The sequence below is a fragment of the Pelmatolapia mariae genome, linkage group LG7 (assembly GCF_036321145.2).
Source record: "Pelmatolapia mariae isolate MD_Pm_ZW linkage group LG7, Pm_UMD_F_2, whole genome shotgun sequence".
Taxonomy (NCBI): domain Eukaryota; kingdom Metazoa; phylum Chordata; class Actinopteri; order Cichliformes; family Cichlidae; genus Pelmatolapia; species Pelmatolapia mariae.
Window position 1 is genome coordinate 26,199,832 of NC_086233.1, and position 25,919 is coordinate 26,225,750.

Below are 25,919 nucleotides of genomic sequence, written 5' to 3' on the forward strand. Positions count from 1 at the left end.
CAATCAGATTACATTAATAAGCAAGCTCTTGGCGACAGTGGGAAGGAAAAACTCCCTTTTAACAGGAAGAAACTTCCAGCAGAATCAGGCTGCATCCATCTGCAGTGATGACTGGGGGATTTTCTATTTGAGAATACAAGTCAATAACTGTAATTTGACATCTTAATATAAAAAAGTTCGATGTTGGGTTTTTTTTTAAAGCTTTTTTATAAAACAATTTAGCCTTAAACCTTGTGCATACTGGTGGATTACCTACAGTAACAGCGAGATATATATATGTATATATTTTGCTGTGTCATTCAGTGATTTGTTTTATTGAAGTACTGATTATACAGGCAGCAAGCCAACTTCTGTCAATTTGAGGAAAAGTAATACAAATAAACATTGGTTTTTATGGCTACTCACCATCAGACCACCTCATGGCATCATCCAGGTGTGGAGGCAGCCCCTTCCATAGTGAGCTGTCTTTAGGGTAGCCCAGGTCCATGCGACGCAAGTGGTCATCGTAGCGCCAGTAGCGGTTGTCCTTAAAAAAGTAGGTTTTGTCGTTGTGCAGCCAAACAAAGACGGCGTCCACTCCTTCCAGTGGCAAGCCAAAGTCACTGATTGGACGAGGGTAACCCTCTTCTACATTATTGTCTTTAAAAACCCAGTATTTTAAACCTGAGTGATGAACACAGAGGTTAAAATCAAACCTTTTATATGATAGAATGTATCCACACAATTACAAACAAAACTAAATGAAACAAACAAGCAAAAATACAACTTGTGAACACGCAACTTGTGTGTGAGACTGACTAATCGAATAAAGTTACATATATTTACCTTTGAAAAACACTATTTTGTGGTCCCCTGGTCTCTCGTACACAGCATCCACACTGTCCAGATTAGGAGGAAGGCCCCTCCAGAAACGATGAATCTGAGCAGGACGAAGAGATACTAGGTGCTTCTCTCGAGTTAGCCGCCAAAAATACTTCCCTATGATGGACAGAAATAGCAAGTAAAGATCAATAAGAACTTCTTAACAATACTCTGCGGGATTTATTTATAAGAAAAGCCACAGAGTGTGCTGTATCTTCAGTAGTCACATCACAAAAGCTAGCTACTCCTTCAATTTGGCTAATTACAAAACTCAGTGCTTTTTAGCTTGTGTAAAAAGGTAAAAAGCACTTTCCAGCAGCACTGGAAATTGAAAAATTTGGCTTGAGCTTAGGAGGAAAAAAATTTATTATCCAGCTGAGCGTAGCCAAAAAACATCATGTATGCTTATGAAAAAAGAAAGAGAAAACAAAAATCAAAAATGCTGCTCCACTGATTTTTCAATATACCATACAGACTGGCTTATGCCCCAGAAACATCACTTTTCATGCTTTGTGATAGTGTGTAAGCCTTTTATTCAACCTCATAGAAACACACATGACTTGGCTTCCTGTTGATTGCTTGCGCCACCGCTCTGCCCCATGCCCAGCCTCACTAACTTCACCATATCTTCTTAACTCGTGTTTTTCGCCACATGTTCAATGTTGCGCATTGAACTGCAACAACAATCAAAACCCAGTTCATCCAGGAAAACACTTTTTCTCCATATCTGACGTTGGACAATAAAGTACACTCTCTCTTTAGAAGAACGCCGAGGCATCCTTTGATCTATAAGTGGAATCGCCGGTGGACCATTCACTAGCGGTTCAATTTAGATTCATGGAGTTCAGTTAATGGCTTCAGACACTCAGGCAATGGCAGGGGAAGCCGGCTAATTACTGTAAGAAAATGCAAGCGAGCGAGCGGATCAGTTTGAGACTCTAAGAAAGGACTCTCCAATCAAGATGTGCGGCTACAAAACTACAAACAGACACAGTTTGATCTTGAAGAGACACCAAAGTGAAACCAAAGAGCCCTAAAATGACAGACCTACAAAATACTCTCAGAAAGAAAAATAAGGATGACAAAGAAACACAAAACAACCGCAAAGAAATGTACAATAAATCCAGCAACAAAGCGACTCCTAGACTGTTGGAGTGCTCAAAATGAGAGCTTTGGGGCTTCAGACTTGCCTTCATCTAGTAGGCCATTTGTCATACACCATCTACTGGTTATTTCCTTTGTTTATTTTTTATATAATTTGTTTGGTCAGTATGCAAATATGCATTTCTTATGCAGAGGACTCAGTTAACTTGCACAAGACATTTGCACAAGACCCTCACAAATGTAAACATAAGGCCTTCTCGCAACTTCAACTTGATCTGAAAATATCTTCAAAGTTTTTGCTATGTACGAATTCTAAGAGGAAACCAGTAACAGCCCTTTGGGTACTGTTACAAACCAAGAAAAACTAAGAAAAGAGCATGTTTTAAAAGCTGCTCTGTGTCCATCTTTGATAAGCATAACTTCAGATCTCCATATTTGGCCATTTTTAAGAATAATAACAAATTATTTTTACTGTATTAAATTTTTAACCATTTGTTGGACTGGGAAGCTGTTCAGGTTGTATCCTGTATCTCATGCAATTCCAGCAGCAGTAGTTATAATAGTGATAATAAGCAATCATAATTATTATAGTGGTAGCCCCCCCCTCCCACACACAGACAAACACACACACTCTCACTTTCTCCTTTCAGATTTGAATACCTTTGAAAAAGAAGGCCTCCCCTCGTATTTGGGCCACGGCATCAAAGTGACTGGTGCATCTGTCTGGAGCATCCCGTGCCAGTCTGAGCGAAAAAATAAGAAGCAGAAAAAAGAAATGAAGACAAAAGACGGAAAAGGTTGTAGTATTTTCAAAAAGCAAAGAAGAATCATATTCGCTACTATGCTACATACCCACTAGACATAAAACATAAAGGAACCCAAAACGATCCAACCGAGTTGCAGCTGTTTGCATATAGAAAGAAAAATGTCACAATCGTACTCATCTAATGAGAGATGTTCTGAATGTGTGCACGAATGTGCATGTTATGTCCTTTAATTAAATGGGCTAAATATGAGGTGAAATGCTGTCACACTGAAACGGTGAGGTCTTTCAGAACATTTATCCCACAAGCTAATAAGTGATTTAAAGCACTGACGTGGTCAGCCTGCCAATTATCAAGGCAATAGCACTACAGACCTGCCACTGTGAGTGGGAGGACGAGAGCTCTCCTGTTATCAACAAAGATCTCTATTCAGAGCTCTTTTAATGAAACTCTGCTGCCTAGTGGTCAGCATTTGTGACCCTTGGCAAGCATGATATAGCTTTTCCACGCATCATGATAACATGGAGGTGGTGAAAAGTGAGTAATGAGGACAGTGAAAGGCCAATACTACTGATGGAAAATGGGCTTCTATTCTGCTTTGGTTTTAAAATGCTTTTAAATTGTGTGTATGCATGGAGGTCAGGAAGCAGTGGGTAGCAGGCGGCTTTCAATATAGCATGAAACATAAAATTTAGCTAAAAGGGCTAACAATTTAAACATTTATTCTTTATTATGGACTATAGCATTAGTTTAAATGGTTAAATAATGTGCAATTTATTATGCAATAAGAATAATATGCAATATAATGACCACATCTGGAACATGATATGTTGTGCTGTTGAAAGCACTAAATTGGCAGGGCTATGAGAAACAGCTTTTAGAGGTAGCAAGCGGCTGTTTTTACTTAGTTTTGCTTTTCTGGGTGAATCTATTGGGGACGTTTATTACACTTTCCACTCCAACATCTTTAGTGCAGTGAACAGAAAGACCCAAGGGGGCTTGTAAAAAGAATAAACCACAATTTTGTGTCTGTGTGTGTTTGAGAAGGCCAGAAAAGCAGAAAGAGAGAAGATGAAAGGTTGAAGTGTATCATTTATGTGTTAGGCTACCAGAATCATTAAATTATTTGCACTGTGCTGAAAGTACACCAGGTGTCCTACTTACAGGAGTGTGGATCTGTTTTCGGGGAGGTCCAGTAGAACAGGAGGTTCAGCTGTCTGGGAGGGGTTTCCTGGTCGATTTGTATGAGAAACTGAGTCTCTGACACCTGAGAGGGATACATGTGATTTCATTTGAAGAGGAAAAACAAAATGTGGCAAAACATTACATTGTTTTATTCCTTCATGTAGGAAAAAAAAAGATTACTTATATTGTCACATAAAAATCATCAATTTCCAGAAAGAATTGAACATTTTGCACATTTTTAAAAATTGCTTGCTCAGTTGTTCAGCTTTTGTACGCGTTTATTTTATTATAACCAAATATAGCAGTCTTGTCTTAGTGTCTGTCTATCTTTAATTTAGTTCAATTCATTCTCCTCCATTCTGTCCCGTCCTTTAACATTCTTTCCTGCACTTCATTCTCAGCTCATGATCATTAGTCTCCCCTCAGCTCACTGATACTCTGTATATCAGGGAATGGTGTGATAAGGTCATATGCCATAAAGAGGGCCAATTAACTCCAGCCACGTTTTCATTAATCAATAACAGTACTCTACACAACTTGTCAATCCCTTTCTGTTTCAGTCACACGCACACACACACACACACACACACACACACACACATACACCGATATGCAGAGGGAATGGAAACCTCATACCGTAGAGCTGCCAGACTCTGACTTTGTCTTCATAGGGTAGATCATATTTCAGCGGGTCTCCCACGGGACCCTGGTAGTATGGTCTCATGATAGACTCTATGGCTGATGTGTGCACCAGGCCGATGGCATGACCGAACTCATGGACTGCGACTGCAAACAGATCCATCCCATGAGATTCTAAGGCAGACACAGAAAGAGGGGAACACTCATTAGCCTTACATGCATATCTGACTTTTTTTTTGCTCTTATACCTGCTCAAAGTGGACAAGACTGTGTGAGACTATTAAAAACCTGCATTAGTAATGATGCACATTAGAGGTCGGTACAGGAATAAAACATAAAGACGCACTTCTGGAAACTATTCTTAATTTATTTAAGAGAGAACTGACTTCAATCAAAGAAGTAGCTGCACACAAGAATTTTCTTTTCTTCCAGTATTACTGCTGCTCTTCACCACGGTAGAAAGATTAAGCCACAAGCATAACAAGAAAAGTTACCTAAGAAACACCTTCTCATTCCTTTCTTTAAACATTTCAAAACTAACCTGTGCCCTTTTTAGGGCAGTAAGAGAAAACAGCGATGTTATCAATGTGAAACCGTGACATAGCATAAAACTACTATATTCTTCTCTGCAGTTTAACCATAGCTTGCCTGTATCACCTCCAGCTTTGATTGAGATCACCTAGCTGCTTAAAGATTTTTGTAAAACCCGTACAGCCACTGTTTGCATGTTTATCCCTTTTATGAGTGAACTCTATAGGTTGCAAGTTAAGAGGCGTGACAGACAGCTCCTGTGGCTGTGAGTGCTGTTAGGAATGTGGTGCAGTGAGATAACTATGGTAATACTGCCTGAGCCCCTGGGCTGCCAATCAAATCCTAAGTGTGGAAAGACACCTAAAGAGGCTGCAGGCTATTAAAGCACATTTCCCTGGATGTTGAGCTAAGAGGAAAAGGCAACATTTCCAAAAACTCCTTGTTTGGCTCTGCTAAGCAAGACAAAACCTGGTTTTTGAGATTTAGATTCGCAAAAATGTGAGTGCGGACGAGTCGAGCCAAGCTAGCTTAGAGTTCCTCTGTGACTAGGATCAAATCAGCATTCTGTTAACCTTATGTTGGCCTCGACTTGGGAACGTCTTAGCGCTGTGCTCTGTCAAAAGACAAAGGACAATTGGAGAAGTGCACTTGTGCTTGCTGCACCTGGGATTTCCAGAAGCCAAATGCCAACTCTAATCTACATGAGCACAAGGTGGAGAGAGGGAGTGCGGATAAATGAAAGGATCGAGGGAGAAAACAGGGATTCAGAACAAAGTAGGCACCGTGTCATCGCATTTACAACCCATCTGAGGTTGACAGACAAAAAAAATGCTCGTGCCTGCGGACAAAGAGAGATTTACGTGGATGAACAAGACTCATTGAGTTAGACTCCCATGCCTGGAAAAAAAAAACAGAGAGAAAGACAAAAAAAGAAAAGAAAGTAAGCACAATAACATCACTGACAACAATTTGTGTAATTTCAGGTTATTATAACATATAATATTTTAAAAAAGTGCTACTACTTTAATGCACAGTAAATACAGTGCAATAAGGTACAATATTGTCTTGGATATGACATGATGAGTCCAGAATGCTGCAAACATAGCCTGCGGCATTTGGTTAAAAGTTTAATAAGAATGGTGTAACATAAGGTAGACGGAAAGAAACAAGAACACAACTAGCCAAGGGCTATCCTTTTCATCTGGCGCCAATCCATGCGCTATTATGATCTTGCATTACCTTGTGCCAATCTGGAATCGGTTTATACAGTGCTTAACAAATTTATTAGATCACCACCCAGTGTAAGGTTTATGTCACAGCTGCTCTAATGTAAGACTTCCAACTACCAAAATCTTTCTTTATGTTTCTGTAATGGCGAATCCACCGGTATTCACCAGCTCTTTAATCAAAATGATATTTTAATAGCAAAAAAATGTAAGTATTATTACTATCCATGGTTTTTTTTTTCTTTCAAAATTACTGTAAGAAAAAATAGTAAAGTAAAAAAAATGTTTTAGTGGTTGAATGTTCAGTAATCCAGTACTTTTAGTTTAAAGGTTTTTTTTAAACAGGGTGGTCTAATGAATTTGTTAAGCACTGTTATATGTTTTAATACAAATGTTTGAATTACACATTTGTGTTTGTGTTTAAACTAGGTTCATGTGGTAAATGAACGAAGGGTGATTATTCAGAAACTCCTGAGGTCTTTTTCTCTATCAATGATTTTTATAACTGATTTCTTAAACTAAACAAATGATGAACTACATGCTTTTTCAAACTTGTAACACTCAATCAGAAACAAAAAGTCTGTCTGTAAAAGCAGTTTATTACAACCTGTAATTGCAACACCATAAAAACAGTCTGTTTAAGGAAACACAAGGCAGTGCCCAGGTTTGCAAGAACTTGGGCTTTCTCACAAAAGACTATTGTTTGTTTCCTTATCCACACTCAAAATTACACCATTTAATCTAATAAGTCTATTAACATAATCATGACTATGAAGGCAACTCTGGCAATTTCCTAACTTAACAAAACTCCTAGCAAATCGCCAAACACAGCTTAAAAATAATTATAAAGTATTCACTGGCGTGGTGCTAAGGAACGGGCAATTAAAGATGGTTTAAGGTGAAGGACTTCCTAACATCAAGGTATTCCTATTGTAAATGTTGGAATCTATGCAGAAGTACTTGCGTATTGGATTGGAGTTTTTATACTTCATCCAAAGTCTTAAAAATCTGTTTTGGTAACACTCAACCCACATATTTTGCTTCTGCATCTTTCCCCGACGGACTTTCTATACATATATCTAGAACAGTGGAAAGTATACTAAAGGCCTAATTTTCTGCAGTAGTCCAGTGCAACCTCTCGTTGCTAAAACCCAAATAGAAAGCTGATCAAACTTGACATCAATAAATAAACTTTACTTTTTAGAACTCTGTGAAAAAGTGTCCAGCGAAGCAAACTCACATTTTTAAGTATTAATCAAAGTTTCGTGAACCCCACTGAGCTTCCAAAGAAGGAAAGCTAGACAGAAGTAAGATTCTTGTGCTGTAATTTAAAAAGCATGCCCAACTTTTCATTTGGAAATCAAAATCTGTTCCGAGTGAGACGTGTGACAAAAATAAACATGTAATGGTGACACTGTTTCGAAATGACCTCAATTATATCTTTGGAATACTCCAATTTCGTGCTACTAGCCTCCAAAGATAATCAGTGTAATAATAATATTGCTCTCAATGTATCGGGTCAGGCTCTATTAATAAACGTAACTCTGCCTATCCCATAATCAGCCCGCATTTGGAGACAATACTTCTTCTGAGCTGCAAAGTGTATGCAAAGAGCTATTATATCATGTCAAAATTAATTGAGAGAAATGGAGATCTGCATCAGCTCCTTTGTGAATATTTAGTGAGTTAAATTAGGCAAGTTGGCAGCTGCGGAAAAATGATCCTTTATATTGAGCAGGCCGAAGAGCTGCTATACAAAACTGTTTAATCAATACATTTTCAGATTGTAACAAAACGCAGAAGCAGAAACATCTGGCTCACAGACATGAATGACTAAACACAGAGTTGAAGAACCGGAACGACATGCTGGTACCTTAAATATTCTTTTAAGGTAGTAAAATAATGATAGATTTTGAAATGAATTCCATCCATCCATCTATTTCTTATGCTTATCCAATTCAGGGTTGCATGTGGGCTGGAGCCTATTCCAGCTGTCTTAGGGCGAAATGATTGGTGGCAAAAAGGGATCAACCGCTACTCTTTGGACCAGTAGTAAACAGGTTATAGAGGACTGAGTAATGCAAGTTAAGAGGGTTGCAGCGATATTTCATATACGATGTAAATATACATTGAGAATTTTGAATTATATTTGGAAATATAAAAAGTAGGTAAACGTTCACAAAAAGTGATATGAGATTTAAAACTCAAATGGAGGTCAAGATTCTCAGAGGTGGTCTATTAAGAGGAAAATGTAGTGACTGGCCTTCTTAGTAAATGAGCTGTGGCCAATTACCACAATGTCAGTTTTGCCAGTGGAAATTTAAACAAATCCACTTTGTAAAAAAACCCAAATGCAAAAAAAGAAGCCAAACAGTCATGAGAGAGAAGTAAAGCTTCTCACATAGCAGTGGAAAGAAAGTTAAGCAGATGGCCTGATATCACTTCAAATTAAAACTGAAAAGGTCCAATGATTGACCTTTGAGGTATCCCACCTAGGAGAGAGATGAAGCAGATGAAGGTATCGAATCATTATCATGAATGCTAAAATGTCTGTCAGTGAAATATGATAAAACTGAGCGAAGTAGCAGAAATGCCAGGTCCAGTTAAACTTTCTCTAGGTTTAGAATCGCACGATCCGTGGTGTCAAAATCAGAAGTTAGAAATGTCCTAAAAGGGGGAGGGAAAGACTTAAATAATCATGTACGCACCCAGAGGAAACTGACTGATTAATTGATAAGCCAACGAATGCAGAGGAAATAACAGGAAAGAGACCTATTTAACAAAGAAGTATTTAACAAATCTTGTTGAAATTGTGTCCTTGGGGAAAGATGATGGGTGCACTTAAGTAATTATATCTTCGAGATCTTGTGGGAATTGGATTAAACTCAGACAACAGGACAAGGCAGGTAACTCATTCAGAGGGATGAGCTCCAAGGTGGGAATCTGCAATAAGATCTTGCCTACAGCAAAACTGAGAAAGTTGTCCCAGGCATCAAAAAGCATGACTAGCTCAAGGATTCAGGACCAGCTTAATAATACACTACAGTATATTCTGATGAAGAGAAAGGCTAAAGCCACGGTTAAGCGAAAAATACAAATTTATGCTTTTCTCTTGAGAAAAGGACGTTTTGTCAGTAATTCTGAATGTCAACTGTTCCTCGTGGTCCAGTATAAAAACAAATTCAATGCTCAAAATGTAAAACTCCAAGTGCATAAGATGCATAAGATGACAGAATATTTTTTAATGTTAATGGCTCACATTCCTACTGTTCCTTATCACCCGACTCTGTAGTCCTCTGTAGTTTATCTACATTTTTATTTTACATTTTACCAACGATCTGTTTGAATGTATTGGGTCAGACTGTGTTAGTCAGTCTAACTTTGCCCTTCCAGAAAACATGGATTTAATTATTTTCTGGGCACTTAAACAACTTAGCAAAGAACTTATTTTAAATTGTATTTTTAGACACATTGTTATTAGCAGACTGCTGCCAAAACAAAATATGTTCCCATTTCTTTAGCAGATTCCATGAAAAACGGTAAAGATTACATTAAAGGCCATTTTGTAGACATAAAATAGTATTTTTGCATCAACAAGGGGATTCCCGAAGCGCTATTATCCAAAAACTTAGCATATCCTGGCATGGTGTGCTTTGGGTTCTTAAAAATTTTGAGGAAATTGGACTAGTGGGGGACAAAAGAAAAATTGCAGGCCTAAAAACCAAAAACCTACAGCAGATGAACACTATCTCAAAGTCCTGTCCTTAAGAAATCTGCCAAAGATCAGAGCCTAAGAGACACATCAGGCCCTTCAGTTTATCCATTTACTGTTCGCTGAAACCTCTTCAGAAAAGAAATGGTCTCAAAGGAAGGGTGGCTGCCAAGAAGCCATTATTAAGGAACCAGGGAGGGAGGGCTAAGGTGTGCCACATTACACAAAGAACAGGACTAAAAATGAGTGGTAACAGGTTTGGCAACAGATAAAAATTTTGACAAAAAGACTTTAGCACAGTCTTGTACGATGTCAACATTAACTTAATAATAACTAATTAATTAATAACTTTGACCCGTGCTATGCTTGGCTCATTCGGGACATAACAAAGAAGGGAGATCCACACAGAAACAACTTTACCAGAGTGCAAACTGACAGAAATGCACCAGTCTTCTGGGAAGAGGGAGACCGGCATCTCGGAAGGAGACCACCTTATACAGGCATCAAAACAGGTGAAGTCTCTTCTTTAATGGATAGCAGGAGGAGGTGTTAATGAGGACCTGAACAAGAGGAAACATCAAGGCTGTATAATCCATAACCAACACCCACCCCCCCACAAACAGGGTCTTTGGAACATGATACTCGCGAAAGTACGTCAGCCATTACATTTTCTCAATGTAATGTTACACTGGCTTACAGCTAATATAAAAGGCCGAAGGAACGACAACCAAGCTACCAGTTGCTGTTTCGTATGCTGTTAATGGGTGATGATCCGTATAAACAGTTACTGGCAGTGATGATCAAACACACACTTCAATGCCCAAATAAGTGCCACTGTTTCCTTCTCGACCACTGAATAGTTAAACTGCTGCTGGCTGAATCAGCGTGAAAAGAAGCAGACACCAAGGCCGAGGTGTCACTCTCCTTAAATCAGCTTTATTTTACAATTGTTTTAACTTCTTGACAGTACCTACCCAGCACCGCACAGTAAACAGGCTTAAAGTTAACGACCACCTGTTGAACATAGTGGAGCATTTAGCAGTTAATGAGACAGACATTTCCCCGAGGATGCAGGAAGAGAGAATATTGGGTTTATTGTTGTCAGCTGAGTATATGATAATGTTGCTGTTTTTTTTGTCTGACAGAAGAGCAAACAGGCCAGCTGTTACCTAAAATGTTCATAGTGATATTTCATCAATATGTTTAACAGTTAATTTAGGTTTAAGAGAAAGTAAAAAAAAACCCCAAAGCATAACTCAGACTGAGAAGTCAAAGCGTCACTTATTACCTATAAAATGGATTTTTATTGCTGTAAAATGAGCTGAATGTCAGACTTTAGATTACTAAAGTTTTGCAGTTAATTTAAAATGCAACAGAAAGAACAAGCACATTTGAAATTCAATAATTTCTAATCATCTTGGTCTAGAAGTGCTAAAGTGCTTTAAGGAATTTAAGTAGACAGTAAAAAAAATAAAATAAAAGCAGCATTTACACAAACCTGAATTCTGAGCTAACTTCATTAAAACACTGTAAGCTGCAGTGAACGGGATTTTCTTTGGCACTGGTTGGCCATAAGACACTTTCCCCCCTTTATGGAGTACAGGCGAAGAAGAAGAGGCAGATGCCTGATTACCAAATGAAAGAGTCTGATGTGATTTTTTTTTTGATGTACATTTCACCCTTCATCACAGGCAGTGAAACACTAGCCTTGAAGGCTGGAACATCTAACAAGGTAAGATGATTCACTGCCAGCATCTTTTCTCTCTTGCTCACAGTAAGAATCTGTGTTTTTAACACTAGTGCGGTCTTCCATCAGGCCGTCACCACCGCTGAGTAATTCGTAGCTGGAAGCACGAGTCTTTGCACAGAGAATTTTATTTGCTTAAATTATCTCTTTTAAGTCAGCGTTTGTCTGTGTAAGACAATTGTGTGGCTTGAAGAGATCAACAGAGGTCATGAAGACAAGAGCGCTCCTCTGATCCCTCTTTTCTTTAGCAACCTGCTCCCATTAATCACGACCACATTGACCCAGACGATGCTCTGAACTTCTAGATCATCACGTCATCATGCCGTGACACTAATGCAGGCTGTTGGGAGATGTAATTGAAGCAAATTGAGTTGCGGTAATATATGTTTCCTAGTTTTAGGGCAAAAGCAAACAGAGAAATTGAACAATCACCCTGCCTGCAGACTTGGACTATGTGTCTTCATCGATTGGGTTTTTGTCTAAATTAAGTAGTCAATATACTTTTATTTGACAAGGAAATTGCATAATATAACAATCACAATGGATTGTTTCAAGGAGCTATCGCACCAATACCACATCTTCAGGTGTTTCTTTTTTCAAAAGTAAGGTTTAGTATTTTGGGAAATACGATTCTGTGAGCATTATCATCTCATCTAAGGCAAGAAGGCAAATAATACTCACAAAATGTCAGACATTAGAATTTAAAAATAAACCACATTCAAAATGCATATAAGTGTTACTGACCGCGCATGCATAAACTGGATTTAGATTCTTTTTTTTTAGCCATTTTTAGTTCAGTTTTAGCTGTGCTTCTTATTTTGCAAGCACATCCTGCAGTTGACTAATAAATATAAATAGTTTACAAAAAGTAAAAGTAGAAGGTATTGCCTTTCCTTATGAAATGGAGTGGAATAGAAACCCCTCAGTAGAAGTTAAAGACTATACAAATGCACTTCCACGCAAAAGAGCATGCCCACAACCCTAGAAATCTCATCTCTGTTTCATTGCGTCGCAATTACTCTTTCATCGATTGTATTTGGTGCAGCTGTTAACTGACATCACAAATTATAGTGGTGCTTTGTGGTCTGGTGGAGACATTTATTTCAGCTTCTGATCGGCACAAATCAAAAGGAAACATTTTGCTGTCGGCTAAAATACTTTAATCACCCTAAATATGGTGCTATTTCACTCTGGTCTTTTAAATTTAAAGACTCAATTCTTGTAAAAAAAAAAAAAAAAAAAAGCCCCATGGCATAGTAAAATTAGATCAATAAATGTCAACAGTGAACAATAAACGGCTTGTGCTAATTGCTGAAAAAAACCTGATTTTTTCGGTTTGGGTAGGACATTGGAGTGGATTCTTTGTTTGTGGCGGTTGGAAGAGATGAAAGAAGGTCTTTTATGCTTCCTAACAAGCTTGTGAAAACAGTCAATGCTGCTGTAGTCACCACACTGAAGCCACAGCATGTTATATTCTTAGTTCGAACAGATAAAATATTGATAATACAATCTGGAACATGAATAAAAGGTAGGAGGCGCAGCTTGGCTCCAAAGTACAATCAGCAATCTTGTTTTGAATACAAAAACCTTGGTGAGTACGGAAGTTCAAAACTGTTCTCAAGCACTTTTCATTTTGTTAAAGTTTTGTTGACGCAGACCGTTTCAGGCTCTTTATTTCATAGTACTCTGGAAGTGTCTCACAAATGTCTCACAGAAACAGATCATCCTTCAGTTTTTTATGTTCTTTTAATTCAGGCACACTCTTTAAGTAATATAACTCACTGGACATGTGACAAGTGCTCATCAGCTTTTTATTGCAAATATCTAATCAGCCAGTCACATGGTCGAAACTCAGTGCATTTAGTCATGTAGACATGGTCAAAAAGTTTAAATTAAGGTTCAGAATAGGGTTGAAAGGTGATATAAGAGAGTTTGAACGTAGCACGGTTGTTGGTGTCAGACAGGCTTGTCTGAGTATCTCAGAAACTGCTGCTACTGGGATTTCCTTACACAGCCATCTGTAGGGAATGGTTCAAAAAAGGAGAAAATATCCAGTGAGCAGCGTTCCTATGAGTGAAAATGCCTTGTTGATGCCAGTTTTCAGAGTAGAGTGGTCAGTCTGCTTCGTGCTGTTGGGAAAGCAACAGAAACTAAAATAACTACTCCTTATGACCAAGATATGCAGAAGAGCATCATGTTAAACACTGAAGCAGGTGGGGTACAGCAGCAGAAGGCCACACTGGGTGCAACAGTTTGCACGGGCTCACCAAAATGGGACAACAGAAGATTGGATAAATGTTGCCTGGTCCGACGACTCTCAAAATCTGCTGTTATCTCTGGATGGTAGGTTCAGAATTTGGCTTAAACAACATATAGGCTGATCATGCCTATCCCATATCTCTGAACCTGGTCATGAAGCATGCAGCACCTGTATAAAAAAGGCCAAAGCAGACTGTGCTTCCTCAGGAGGCTGAGGTCTTTCAACATCTGCAGGAAGCTCCTGAGGATGTTTTACCAGTCGGTGGTTGCTGGAGTACTGTTCTATGCTGTGGTGCTGGGGGAGCAGCACAGCAAAGAAGGACTCATCCAGGCTGGAAAAACTAATCAGGAAGGCTGGCTCTGTGGTCGGCATGAAGCTGGACACTCTGGTGACAGTGGCAGAGAAAAGGACACTAAAGAAACTGCTGGACATTATGGACAATGCTGGGCATCCTCTGCACACGGTCGTGAATAATCAGAGGAGCCTATTCAGCAACAGGTTGCTTCTCCCAAAGTCAAGAACCAACAGACTTAAAAACTCCTTTGTCCCACACGCCATCAAGCTGTTTAACTCCTCGCTGGAGGAGAGGGGGAGGGGAAACAGGGGGACAAAGGAGGGTGGGAACAACTGAGCTGTAGTGCTTTTTTTCACTGTGCAATATTCGCAGTATTCTTTCTTATATTCGACTGTGCAATAATCACTGTGCAATAGACTCACTCAAATGTGCAATCCACTGGTATTCCTATTTATTCCTATTATATATTCTGTATTTATATTATGTCGTATATTTATGCTTATATCCTTACTCTCATTCCCCTTTATTTTATCTGTAACATGCAACTTCTGTCGGTGCTGTGCTACTGGAAACAGAATTTCCCGGAGGAACCCACCCAAGGGATTAATAAAGTTTCATCTAATCTAACCTAATCTAATTAAGACTGCAGTGGGCCCATCTTCTGATGGCTGCTTCCAGTAGGATAAGACACCGTGTCACAAAGCTCAAATCATCTCAAACTGAATTCTTGAGCATGATACTGAGTTCACTGTAATTAAATGGCCCCCATAGTCACCAGATCTCAATCCAAAAGAACACCTTTGGGATGTGATGGAAAGAGCCAACAAACGCAGCCAACAACTCTGCAGCATCTGTGAAAGATGTAGCTAATAAAGTGTGTTCCTTACCTGGTGACCTGAAGGTCCAGGCCTCGTCATCATCAAAGTGCGTATCCCCAGCAGTAAACCTCTCTCCAGGGAAAAAGGCATGTGCCACTGTGCCACCTGGCCCATCAAAGGGGTATCCATCGTTGTGGTCAGCCTTAGTGAAGTCGATTTGAATATCTGCATCACTGCCAGCTACCTCATGAAAGTTAAGGGGCGCAATATCGCTCCAGACCTTCAAGGCGTAGTACATGAGAGCTCGAACAGTGTCCCTGCCCAGTAAAGCCGAATCCTTAGGAAAGGTCCTGACCCTGTGAGAGAAAACAGAGATCACATATATGCTGAGAAAGAATGTGAAATAGATGGATCGATCTATCCACAGTATAGATCGAGTTCTTCATTTCAAATGCCACCAAACTTTTCAAGACTTTTTTTTTTAGATTTCTTTTCTTTCTTCTTTTTCTTTTTTTACACATCATGAAGACGTTTTACAGAAATATCATTTATATCTGTCAAATACTGAAAAGTAATATAGTTTTTATGAACTCTGCTAATCAGACTAATCAAAATCTCCTTTTTGATCTTTCATGATTTACAGCAACATTTCATTATTTTTTCACTGTGGAGTCGCTGCTCTTTATAGTACTGTATAAGAAGTGCTGCATTACAAATACCCAGTTTCTCTGCCAAGATAGGCGACTCTTTTCATCCGACTTTCAGTACAGCTTTAATGTTATTGATTAGAACATTTTTCTTGGAAAGTGAACTCCCTTCTTTGAAAGAAGAACATTTTATTCTGGTTTTTATGAAAGTCCAGTACACTAAATCTAACTCATGTGAGTGCCAAATGAAGCACTCTGCACTCTTTTTTTTCCATCTTAAATTTAAGTTAATACATATTTCATTTATTTATATACTTCAAAGGATATCGTACATTAATTTACATCAATAATGTGAATGTATCAAATTCTGATGAAAGGATTTGGTCCTTGGCCTTTCCTGCTTCACAGAATAACAGCAGTGAAATCTCAGTACATTTATTCCAGTATAGTGTTTTTTTCAGAATTTAGCTATACTTTGGCTGCTTTCTCAGCTGATATCAACAAACATAAAGAAGCATCATGTATTAACGTAACAGTTTTTTTTCCCTTTTTATTACAAGGAGAAGAAAAGATATGAGATGCTTCAACATTTGGAAAGAATAAACAGCCTCATGTATGGGGTCTATATACAGGTAAGGTATAACGTTTCATGTTACGGTTGTGCTTAACAATTCTACGAATGGAAAAAAAGATAAATGAACAACAAAGTTTTTTTTTTTTTTGCTGCAGTGATTTTGAAACTTGTTTTTTTTAATGCCAGCCTTCCTCTTTTTCATTGTACTTTTGATTTTCTGAGTTTTTTGCTAATATTCCCAGCAAAACAAAGTCATTCCTGAGGCTCCATTAATATTTCTGGCAGTGCATTTCCATTGGGTTAAACATTATTAACTCAAACATTCATGAGAATTTAGGGGCGAGTGCTTTTGCACTGGTTTAAATGAGCATATTTCTAACATAAAGTAGGCAAAATTATCCCCATCTATATTTCTCTATAGCAAGCAAGCTACAATATCAAATTGCTGCTTGCAGAGCATTCAGTTCTTAACATGAATGCCGGATGGATGTACCATTTCTACACACTATGGTGTGAAAGGTCTGTAGCTACCTTTACTCTTAGGAAAACAACTATGCCCTATGACCCAGCAAGTACACTTTCAAAATGAATCAATATAGGAAACATATCCAACAAAGTTTGAAACTGTGACCTCATAAGAGCTTTTTTTCACCCATCTTTAAAGCCTTTGCTCTCCTCAGGACCTGCTAAGTGTTTTCTGATAACTTGAGTCACAAAACCTTTCAAGCTACATTCAGTCCTTTCATCCCCACATGAGCTGGAGCAGCAGCTGTTCAGACGATTCAGATCATAGCTCACGGTCACTGGACCTTTACAGTCAGGCAACCTCCTGAACATCTGCCAGAGGAGATCACAGCAATCACAGCAGCGAGGTCTCTTTAATCCTTTAAATCACTTCTCAAGACACATGTGCAGGTTCTGTTTTAGTTTTGTTTTCATTTATCACCGCTTACCTTTTATCCAGTCTTTATTGGGACTGGTATTTTTTGTTTTGTACTATGATGGACAAGACAGTTTTAGTTCAATAAAACTGTATTTTGTAGCCGGCAACTCTACTGTTGAGTTTACACTAGGGCTGCCACAAACGATTATTTTGATAGTCGACTAGTCACCAAAGATTTTTGCGATAAGTCGACTAATCAGATCATGCATCAATTGGGCGTAAAACGTACTGCTTGCACCAGCATGCATCTGCTCTTATATAACTATCATTAGCTTACAGCTTTAAGTGTTTAAGGTATGTGCTAACTAAAAATAAAGACAAGATGATATTTTATTAAATTTTAATGAAATTTGCAGATTGTTTAGATGAAGTTTAATAAACTCAGCCGTCTGCTCCTTGCTATCTAAAATATAACAGGACACCGGAGTAAATTCTCGAGCATCTCACACTTCTGATAACCAGTTGTCTGCTTGACGTTTATTCAGCTGTGTAAAAACTATAACTTTAATCTCAGCCAAACCGATTTACTCAGGAACAAATAAAACACTAAAAAAAGCCAAACAATAACATTTTTAAGTTATCTAAGTGACTTATATATCATGTTTAACCTGAGTAGCGAAAGACGGCGGTGGGTTTGAAAACGATTTGCCGGGAGTCCGGTGTTCTCACCGGCTCTAGTGAGCCTTGAACCCCGGCTAGCTATCGAGCTGGTGGGTAACAGACGTCTCCGAAAACGTCGGAGCACTTTTGAAAATATGTGGTGTCTTGATAAACTGAGCAAATATTTGAGGTTTACACAGCTACATTCTCGCCTGAAAATATGTTAAACGTTTATTTTGTGACCCAGAAAGAATAATAAGAGTAATATTAAAACTAACTAGCTGCCGCCATTGTTGGAAACTGAGCAGGGCCGCGCTATGAATTCTGGGACACAGCTTCTTCTTCTTCGGGGTTTAACGGCAGCTGGCATCCTTGTACATGCAGTGCTGCCATCTTCTGTTTCAGTCCGTTATTACACGCTTAAATCCTACTACTTATTCCTGCGTCTTTTGAGATCTTACAATACAAATCCACTACAGTCCTCTATAATTAGTTCTGTAACTTCTGGGAGCAGCGTGAAAAATAGCAGACGTGCTGGCTAAGAGATGCACATGGATACTAATCTGAAGGGGACAGCTGCCAAATTTAAGTAAAGTAAGGGAAGGGAAAGTTAGGCTAAGCTAAGGTATGGTAAGTTTTTTGCATTTTAAAGTAAGCTTTCAGTACCCTGAGGTCTAAGTCATCACTGCTGATGACCTCACCCCTAGCCCCCAAAATCTAACCCTATGTTTTGGAGACAGGGAAAAACTGACTTTTATGGAAAAAATAAAATAAAAAAATTGATGCCTCTGCAAATCTCAAAACTATGTCTGAAAATTTTGATTTCTAAAACAGTTTTCGATGCATAAATTGCAAATAAACAACACACAGTTTTGGTCCTGTGACAGGCTGGTGACCTGTCCAGGGTGTACTAAACCTCTCGCCCTGTGGTGGCTGGGATAGGCTGGCTGGATGGATGGGAACGACCTGGCCAATCAGATAGCAGAAATTGCTCTTTGGCCTGTTGCCATAACGCTCTGCTAATTATGACTGATTGACAGTTTTAATAATAAACCCAGTTTAATTTTATCTAAGTTTTTTATTGTACGTTTAATCACGTTTACTTTATTTATCCGCACTATTACTAATCCACAATACAGTCTAACATCATCAAGTTCAAAACTGACAGAAAATGAACTAAAAGATAAATAAATGAAAGCATTTGTGCTGTTAGGCATGTTAATTTAGATGTATTTAAATTTTAGCTTAAACAAATCAAAGGTTTCGACTTTTTCCCCATGTTGCATCACACACTGTGATTGGGTCATCAATGACGAAGATTCATGTTTTAAGCATGCTTTTTTGTTGGTCCTACATATGCATAGCTTAACGCGCTGGTTTACGGACGGTCGTCTACAGGTTGTAGCGATTCACAGTGACCAGCCGCGGAGGAGAAAGAAGTTATAAAACAGCTGAAATGAATACGAGTGATACAAAACACAATGAAAAGTGCCCAATGCAGGCAAGTCTGCGCTTTTCAAGCTGTTTAAAAAAAAATCTTATGTCTATTCGCTCTTTTCCTGTTCGCAGTGAACTCCGTAGTTCTTTCCACCTTTCAACATCAGTATTTGACCTTGGTCCTCGGAGAACTGCACACAAGCACGTTTGCGTAGGCTGCATACAGTACCCATCCGCACAGCATCTGCGTAGGCAAATACCTACGCAAATGGACACAACTGCAGTACTATAAAATAGGCTTTAAGTCTCAGAGGGTTAATAGCACTGAATCTCTTTAATGATTTTTTTTTATACCCTTGTATAAACTAGAAAGGCGCTCTGAAAGTGCATCCTCAGTCAACACCAATGTCTTGTCATTTAAAAAAAAGTGATCCCGATTCCTTTTCTCCCTGTTTCACATTCCCACCACGTTTCATGAGATCCGGTTTGGTAGTGTTTTTGTGTGATCCTGCTACTACACGCACAAAACATATGAAAACATATATTCACCTTGGTTCGTACCTTGGCAGGGGAAAAATATCCAGTGGAGTAATGAGTATGAATAGGGAGCATGTTTATCCCTTAAGTCTAAAACAGAAACTATCACCTATAACATCACACCTCTCTGATGAAATCCCTTCGAGGATTTGACAGCTAACATTAATAGTTTCAGCCCATATCAAGAGATATTTACTCCTGCTCCTCACTGCAGTGAACACTTGAGCTGCCTGTTCTGCTGTTATCACAATGCCTTTAACACATCCAGTGATGCGAATGGGTTCATTAGTGCAGTTAGTTAATGCATTAATTAGCAAATATGTCTATATCAACATGTTGTCGCAAAACACATGGTCGGCATTAACAATGTTTAAAGCAATAAGGAAATAGCAGCTTGAAAATGGGATTTTTCTTATTAATATGCAAATGTATGCAGCAAAGTCACCTCAAAATCTAATCGGATCATCTATTCTGTGGGGAAACTTGCAGTGTACAGTAGTGCAGAATTTTTCTTGCCTTGATTTATTTGGGAAAATGTGGCTGTGCAGTCCATTTGTTCATGTTGCCTGAGCATCTGAGCCTCACTGCTAACCACAGTTAGCCAAGGTCACTGCAAATGGCTCAGCCTCCACAGACAATTCACCTGCTTATTAGACCTAATTCAAACAGACGAGGGTGGGTGATTGTGTATGTCTGCGCGTTCGGGTGGATGTTTGTGAGAATGAAAGATGGGGAAGCGCGACGGTGTGTAAGTGTCCAAATATCCAAATGTGTGCGTAGCATCGAGCTGTAAGTGAGTGAGTGAGTGTGTATGGGTCTGTGTATATGTGCTAATTGCAGGTAAGTCCACCAAGGTCAGAGCGTTCCTGCCCAGCATCTCAGATGAACTGAGGAGTCTCTGGGTGCTGCTTGTGTTTACATACAATATGGTGCAAAGAGGCATAAAAAATGAGGCGGTTGTCATTTCTCTGTAGTGCTTCCCTTAAATATGATGATCTTTACAGATCATGGCACGGATCTGACAGCATCCCAAACGTGCACCTTGATTTTAACAGCCTTATTGATTATATTTCAGTAAAGCAAATAACTTTACTCAGACGTGATGTTTATTAAACACCTTGGCCTCAATAAATCCACGTTGGTGTAGGGGTTTTATGATACAGTTACAACACACCCAAGCTTAACTTTACTTTTTGGAAAATTTACCTCAAAGAGCTAATGGAGATTCACAGATTTTCCACCCAGGTAAAGTCATATCGGGTTAATGTATCACTTTCATTTAAATCAGAAGTGATTGGGTAGTTTGCTCAGTAGCTGTGTAAACTGACTGAGTATGTTTATTTGAGGGTAACTATTTTCCTTTTACAGTAGTATGCAAAAGTCTTGAGCCACCCCTCATTTCTTTATATTTTGCTAGGGAAATGGGAAATATATGCAATGATTTATTGACACATTTGCAGTATAGATCTTGTAATTTTTTTAAGTAGTCTTCAGGAATACTTCTCCAGGTCTTCTTTGTTCTCTGTCAGGATGATCCTACACTGCTTCAGTAATGTTGTGGGGAGCTGGGGAGGCCAGTCTTTGACTGATAGAGCTCCATGATGTGTTTTTCTATCCAGGTATGCTTTTCCTGCACTGACAGTGTGTTTGGGATCATTACCAATCAGATGCTTTCCAAATGGTACTGGATGGTGAATCAAAATCAGATGATACTTTTCTGTGTTCATAATTCCATCAATTTTGACAAAATCCCCAACACCACAGGTTGAAATACAACCCTAAACACTGACAGCGCCTCAATCTTTTTATTTTATTTATTTATTTATTTTTTTTTACAAATATCTGCAGACCTTGCTCCTGACCTCCTCTGTACATACTGACAATGATGAAAAAAAAAATCAAACTGGGATTTCTCTGTTGCCACTGATTTTCAGTCCAAGTCCTCTGTAATTTAGCATACCTAAGTGTTTTCTCCATGTTTCCCTTTCTTAAGAATGGCTTCTTGAGAGACACCAATCCGCTGTAGATGGATGAAATGATACACCAGATGCATCTCTCAGTTCCTGTGTCAGGTCTTTGCTGGATTTTGTCCTGTTTCTTAAGGATGTGACTTTCAGCTACTGTTCATCTGCTACGAATTCTTTTATCCACCAGTTGTCTCAATATTTTTTACAGACAGACTGCACACCGTGCTGAAATACGCAATGTTTTAGACTAACATATCTTTGGGAATCACTTTGTTGGTGCAAAAATACTATTTTATGCCTGTTAAACCATCTTTGACACTTTTCATAGATTCAACTAAAAAACAAAAGGATCAACTTGTGTGTTTTTGAAACTGATAGTGACAGTACCGTAGACAAAGGTTAAGAGCCTGGGCACTATAGGGACCTTAGAAATGTGTAATTTATACACTTTTTAAAACTCTTTAATATATCTTCATACAAATTAAACACACACGTATGTCTCCAACACCAGATAAGCTGAGATAAAAACTCTTCATTCGCCCTCCTTTTTTTGTCTTTTTTTAATTGCAGGGAGGATATTAAATTATAGAATCACACTTTTGAGTCTGGCTGTTATTTGTAGCTGTGGGGTCTACAGACTTTTTTTTGGCATCATCTCTGCTGCCACATGGCCCCAAACACCACCTGAAAGCTATGCCAACACTCATTACTAATTCTGCCGCAGCTGCTCATTAAACCACACTTCAATTCTCACATCCACCTGTAAAGAGATCAGTCTCCCTTAGGGAGGACTTATTATCATCACTTTCCAATCCCTGCAGTGCTAAGATTAATGGCACCATCTGAGAAAAGAAAAGGTCGTAGCCTGGGTGCAATATATTGTGTTATCTATATTCACATATAACGACGACCCACTCCGCCTGAGTTGTTCAATGTGTAATGTGTTCAAAGCATCAGGTTGGGATTTTAAGGGCAGTAATGGAATCACACGTATCACTGAATGATTTTTCAGGTCAGCTTTGAAAAAATAAGCTTGTGGATGATCAAGATAATGGCCGTGTGATCGTGCCGTAAATGTCTGTTTTCTTGAAATCGTCAGACCGTGACTCACGAGCCGTTACAGAGCGATAAGCGCATGAGCCAGCAGTTTGTAAAAACAAAACAACAAAAAAAAGTGCAGATGTAAGAGTTTTTGGCAGCAGCGTATAACAGTAGTCATCAGAGGCTCAGCGGCTGAAGGGCTGTTTAGCATCAACAGAGCTCCTGAGTGTGCATCATCGACTCACAAATAAATACCTGAGAACGGAGTGTACTGTCAGACGTTTTCACATCAATCAAATAGAATAGGTTTATAAAGAACTGCTAACATCAAAGTGCACACTGAGCAGGCAGTGCTGGACAGGCTGTGGATCTTTTGCTGCGGAGCTTAAGTGGCGGGCAGAGGATAGAGTAGAAGGGAAAACAAAGAGAGGGGAAAGAATGATGGAGAAACGAGTGTAAGCAAGCAAAGAAATCATATATGCAATTAGACAAGCTTATCTTCAGGCATTCAGTCATTAGATTTATACATGTGATCATGTTTAAATCATAAAAGCACACAGAATATTACTGCTTAAAACACTTAAAATTTTAAAACAGTTTTTCAAACACCAATCCAACATTCAAGTATTCTCACTCGAGATTTATTTCCCCATCTAAAAAGAACATTTTCAATTTGCCAAGTCGTAAGAAAAGGAAAGTCATTAAATATATATATATGTAAAGCTCAGTTTGTAACACTTTATAGTATGGCCCGCACTAAGGGTGTAATTTCCCTGTAATTAAAAGTAATTTCAATGGATTTGATATGAAATTATAATAATAATTATTTTCATCTACAAATATGTAAATTTGGTAGCTATAATAACAGGAAACAAATAAAAAAGTCACACTTTAAGTAATTTTAAGTAGCACATAACTTTATGTATTTTACAGGCACTAAAAAATAATTAAATTGTAAGTAAATTTAAGTAGTTTTTTTAAGTACTGTGCAGTTTCTTGGTAATATTGGGGGAAAAAACAAACAATATTTCCCAGTCTTAAGTACACTGCATTTTTCCAGGTCTGGGTTGTATTATGGATTGGATTAATCAGAAGTTTTTATAGCTATTATCCTATAACTATTATCATTTATATCTATACCTAGCCCAAAAAGTATAGCATACTTACCTTGTGATTTATGAAAACATTGACTGATTTTCTGCAAAATCAATATGAAATTGTACAAATTGTTTCCTGTAAAATAAACTTAGTTGTTAGCCCCTTACTCTAGCATACCTACCTGTAAGTATTTGCAAGTAAATTTAATTTCATTGTAATTTCAAAGACAATTTAATTACACCCTGAGTGTAATTCCCCTGTAGTGTTACACTTTTTCCCTGTAAATCAGTAACAAGACTGTTAAGTTCTGCATTAGTGGTAAATGCATTTAGTTGGGCTAATTTAAACCTTCCTAGTAAAACACAAGCAGCTCAAAAGTAGTTTAAGGAGGTCACGGAAGAACAGCAAATAACTGACAGGTCTTTGACCCCAAGCTTGGAGTTTAATATTATGTCCCTTGTATGCTCTGTTCTATATGTTGTTCTTCATATTCTAACCTTATTTTCTATTTTCTTTGGTTTTCTCGATATTATCCCTAGGTTGAGTTTCCTTTTGTAGTTTTAGTTATTGTTTTTTCCCCGAGGTTTTTTCCCCGCCCTTCCTTGTCAAGTTTGTGTTCCTGTGTCCCGTGTTTAGTTACTTCCTGTTTCAGTCTTTACCGGATAATCTTCTGTGCATTGTGTTTGGATTTTCTTCCCCTTGTCTCATTCATTGACTCTCTTCACCTGTGTCTTCTTTTCGTAATTGCCTCATGCTAATTAACTAATTAACTAACTAATTACCTAATTATCCCTGCTATTAGTATTTGATTTGGGTTACTGCTGCTTGTTGGATCGTCCCAATTTCACTTAAATAAAGGGTTAATTTGGCTTCAGGTCTGCACCCTGGGTCCAAATCATTCACCAACCATGACAAATATATTATACATACATTAACATCTTTAATTGGCTACATGTGCATTGCAGTGAGATGAACTTCTCATAATTTAAGATAATGGATATAATGACAAGAAAATGGAAAAGTTACTCATTGCAGAGTAATGTGATCACCCTCCTGGATGCCATGTAAATAAAATGGTTGAGGGGATTTGAGATGTTTTCCCAGTTTCGAGCTTTACATCTCATCTAGCAAACGGAAAACTTCATTCTTTGAAAAATGCCTGTGAAATAGCATTTCTTCAAAGTCTTTAGCGAATCTAAGTCATAAATATGTAATGAGGAAGGAAATTAGTTTTGCCATTACAAACTCCATTATGCAATATTGTCCCAGAGTAATACTGGACTGAGAAAAAAGGAAGTTCAATTACAATATATTGCCTTTTTATATTGAGATTCTGCTTTAACAGTGTTTTAGAGTTTTTAATTGTTTAAGATCCCATCGAGGCACAAGTGACTGTGACAGTGACTCTTTGCTTCATTTACTGGCGATGAATCTAAATGTTCTCGAGTCAAAACGGTGACCTTGGTGCTAAACAGAGATGGCAAAAAATGTGACTACCCGACTGTTTGAATTTGTGATTTTCCCAGTCAGATAATTATAAGCAGCATAATATCACGGCAAAAAAGAAAAAGTTGGCACACAAATCAATACAGAAGCAAGCAGTGATCCATGCATTTTTTACATTAAGCTAAATACCTGGATGAAAAATGCCTGTGGTAACTCGAATGCCTGAGGCAGTCTTTCTATATAGAATATTATATCAATTTACTGTGTAGCTTTATTGATAAACCATGCAATATGGAAGCCTCTTTAGATGTGAATGAATCTGAAATCAACAAATAATCCACAGGCATTTATAATAAAACCTGAATAATTGCCCCATCTGTTTCTCGGCAGAAGCCAGAGGCTGTTTCTTTTCTTTTTTCTTTTCCTCTTCTTTTTAAAAGACACCAAGTCTGTACATCTCAATTTTCAGTACATCTTGGCCGCGTTA

At 38.3% G+C, this 25,919-nt stretch overlaps 1 protein-coding gene across 1 annotated transcript in view; it reads right to left on the reverse strand.

The window, feature by feature from the left end:
- Positions 1 to 25,919, reverse strand: part of mmp17a (matrix metallopeptidase 17a) — a 96,910-nt gene that overhangs the window by 9,982 nt on the left and 61,009 nt on the right. Inside the window, exons 4-9 of the mRNA XM_063480701.1 lie at positions 15,212 to 15,498; positions 4,551 to 4,727; positions 3,894 to 3,996; positions 2,626 to 2,708; positions 826 to 978; positions 406 to 663 (exon numbers count right to left, since the gene is read on the reverse strand). Of these exons, the coding sequence (XP_063336771.1) occupies positions 406 to 663; positions 826 to 978; positions 2,626 to 2,708; positions 3,894 to 3,996; positions 4,551 to 4,727; positions 15,212 to 15,498 (1,061 nt within the window). The remainder of the gene's footprint in view (positions 1 to 405; positions 664 to 825; positions 979 to 2,625; positions 2,709 to 3,893; positions 3,997 to 4,550; positions 4,728 to 15,211; positions 15,499 to 25,919) is intronic.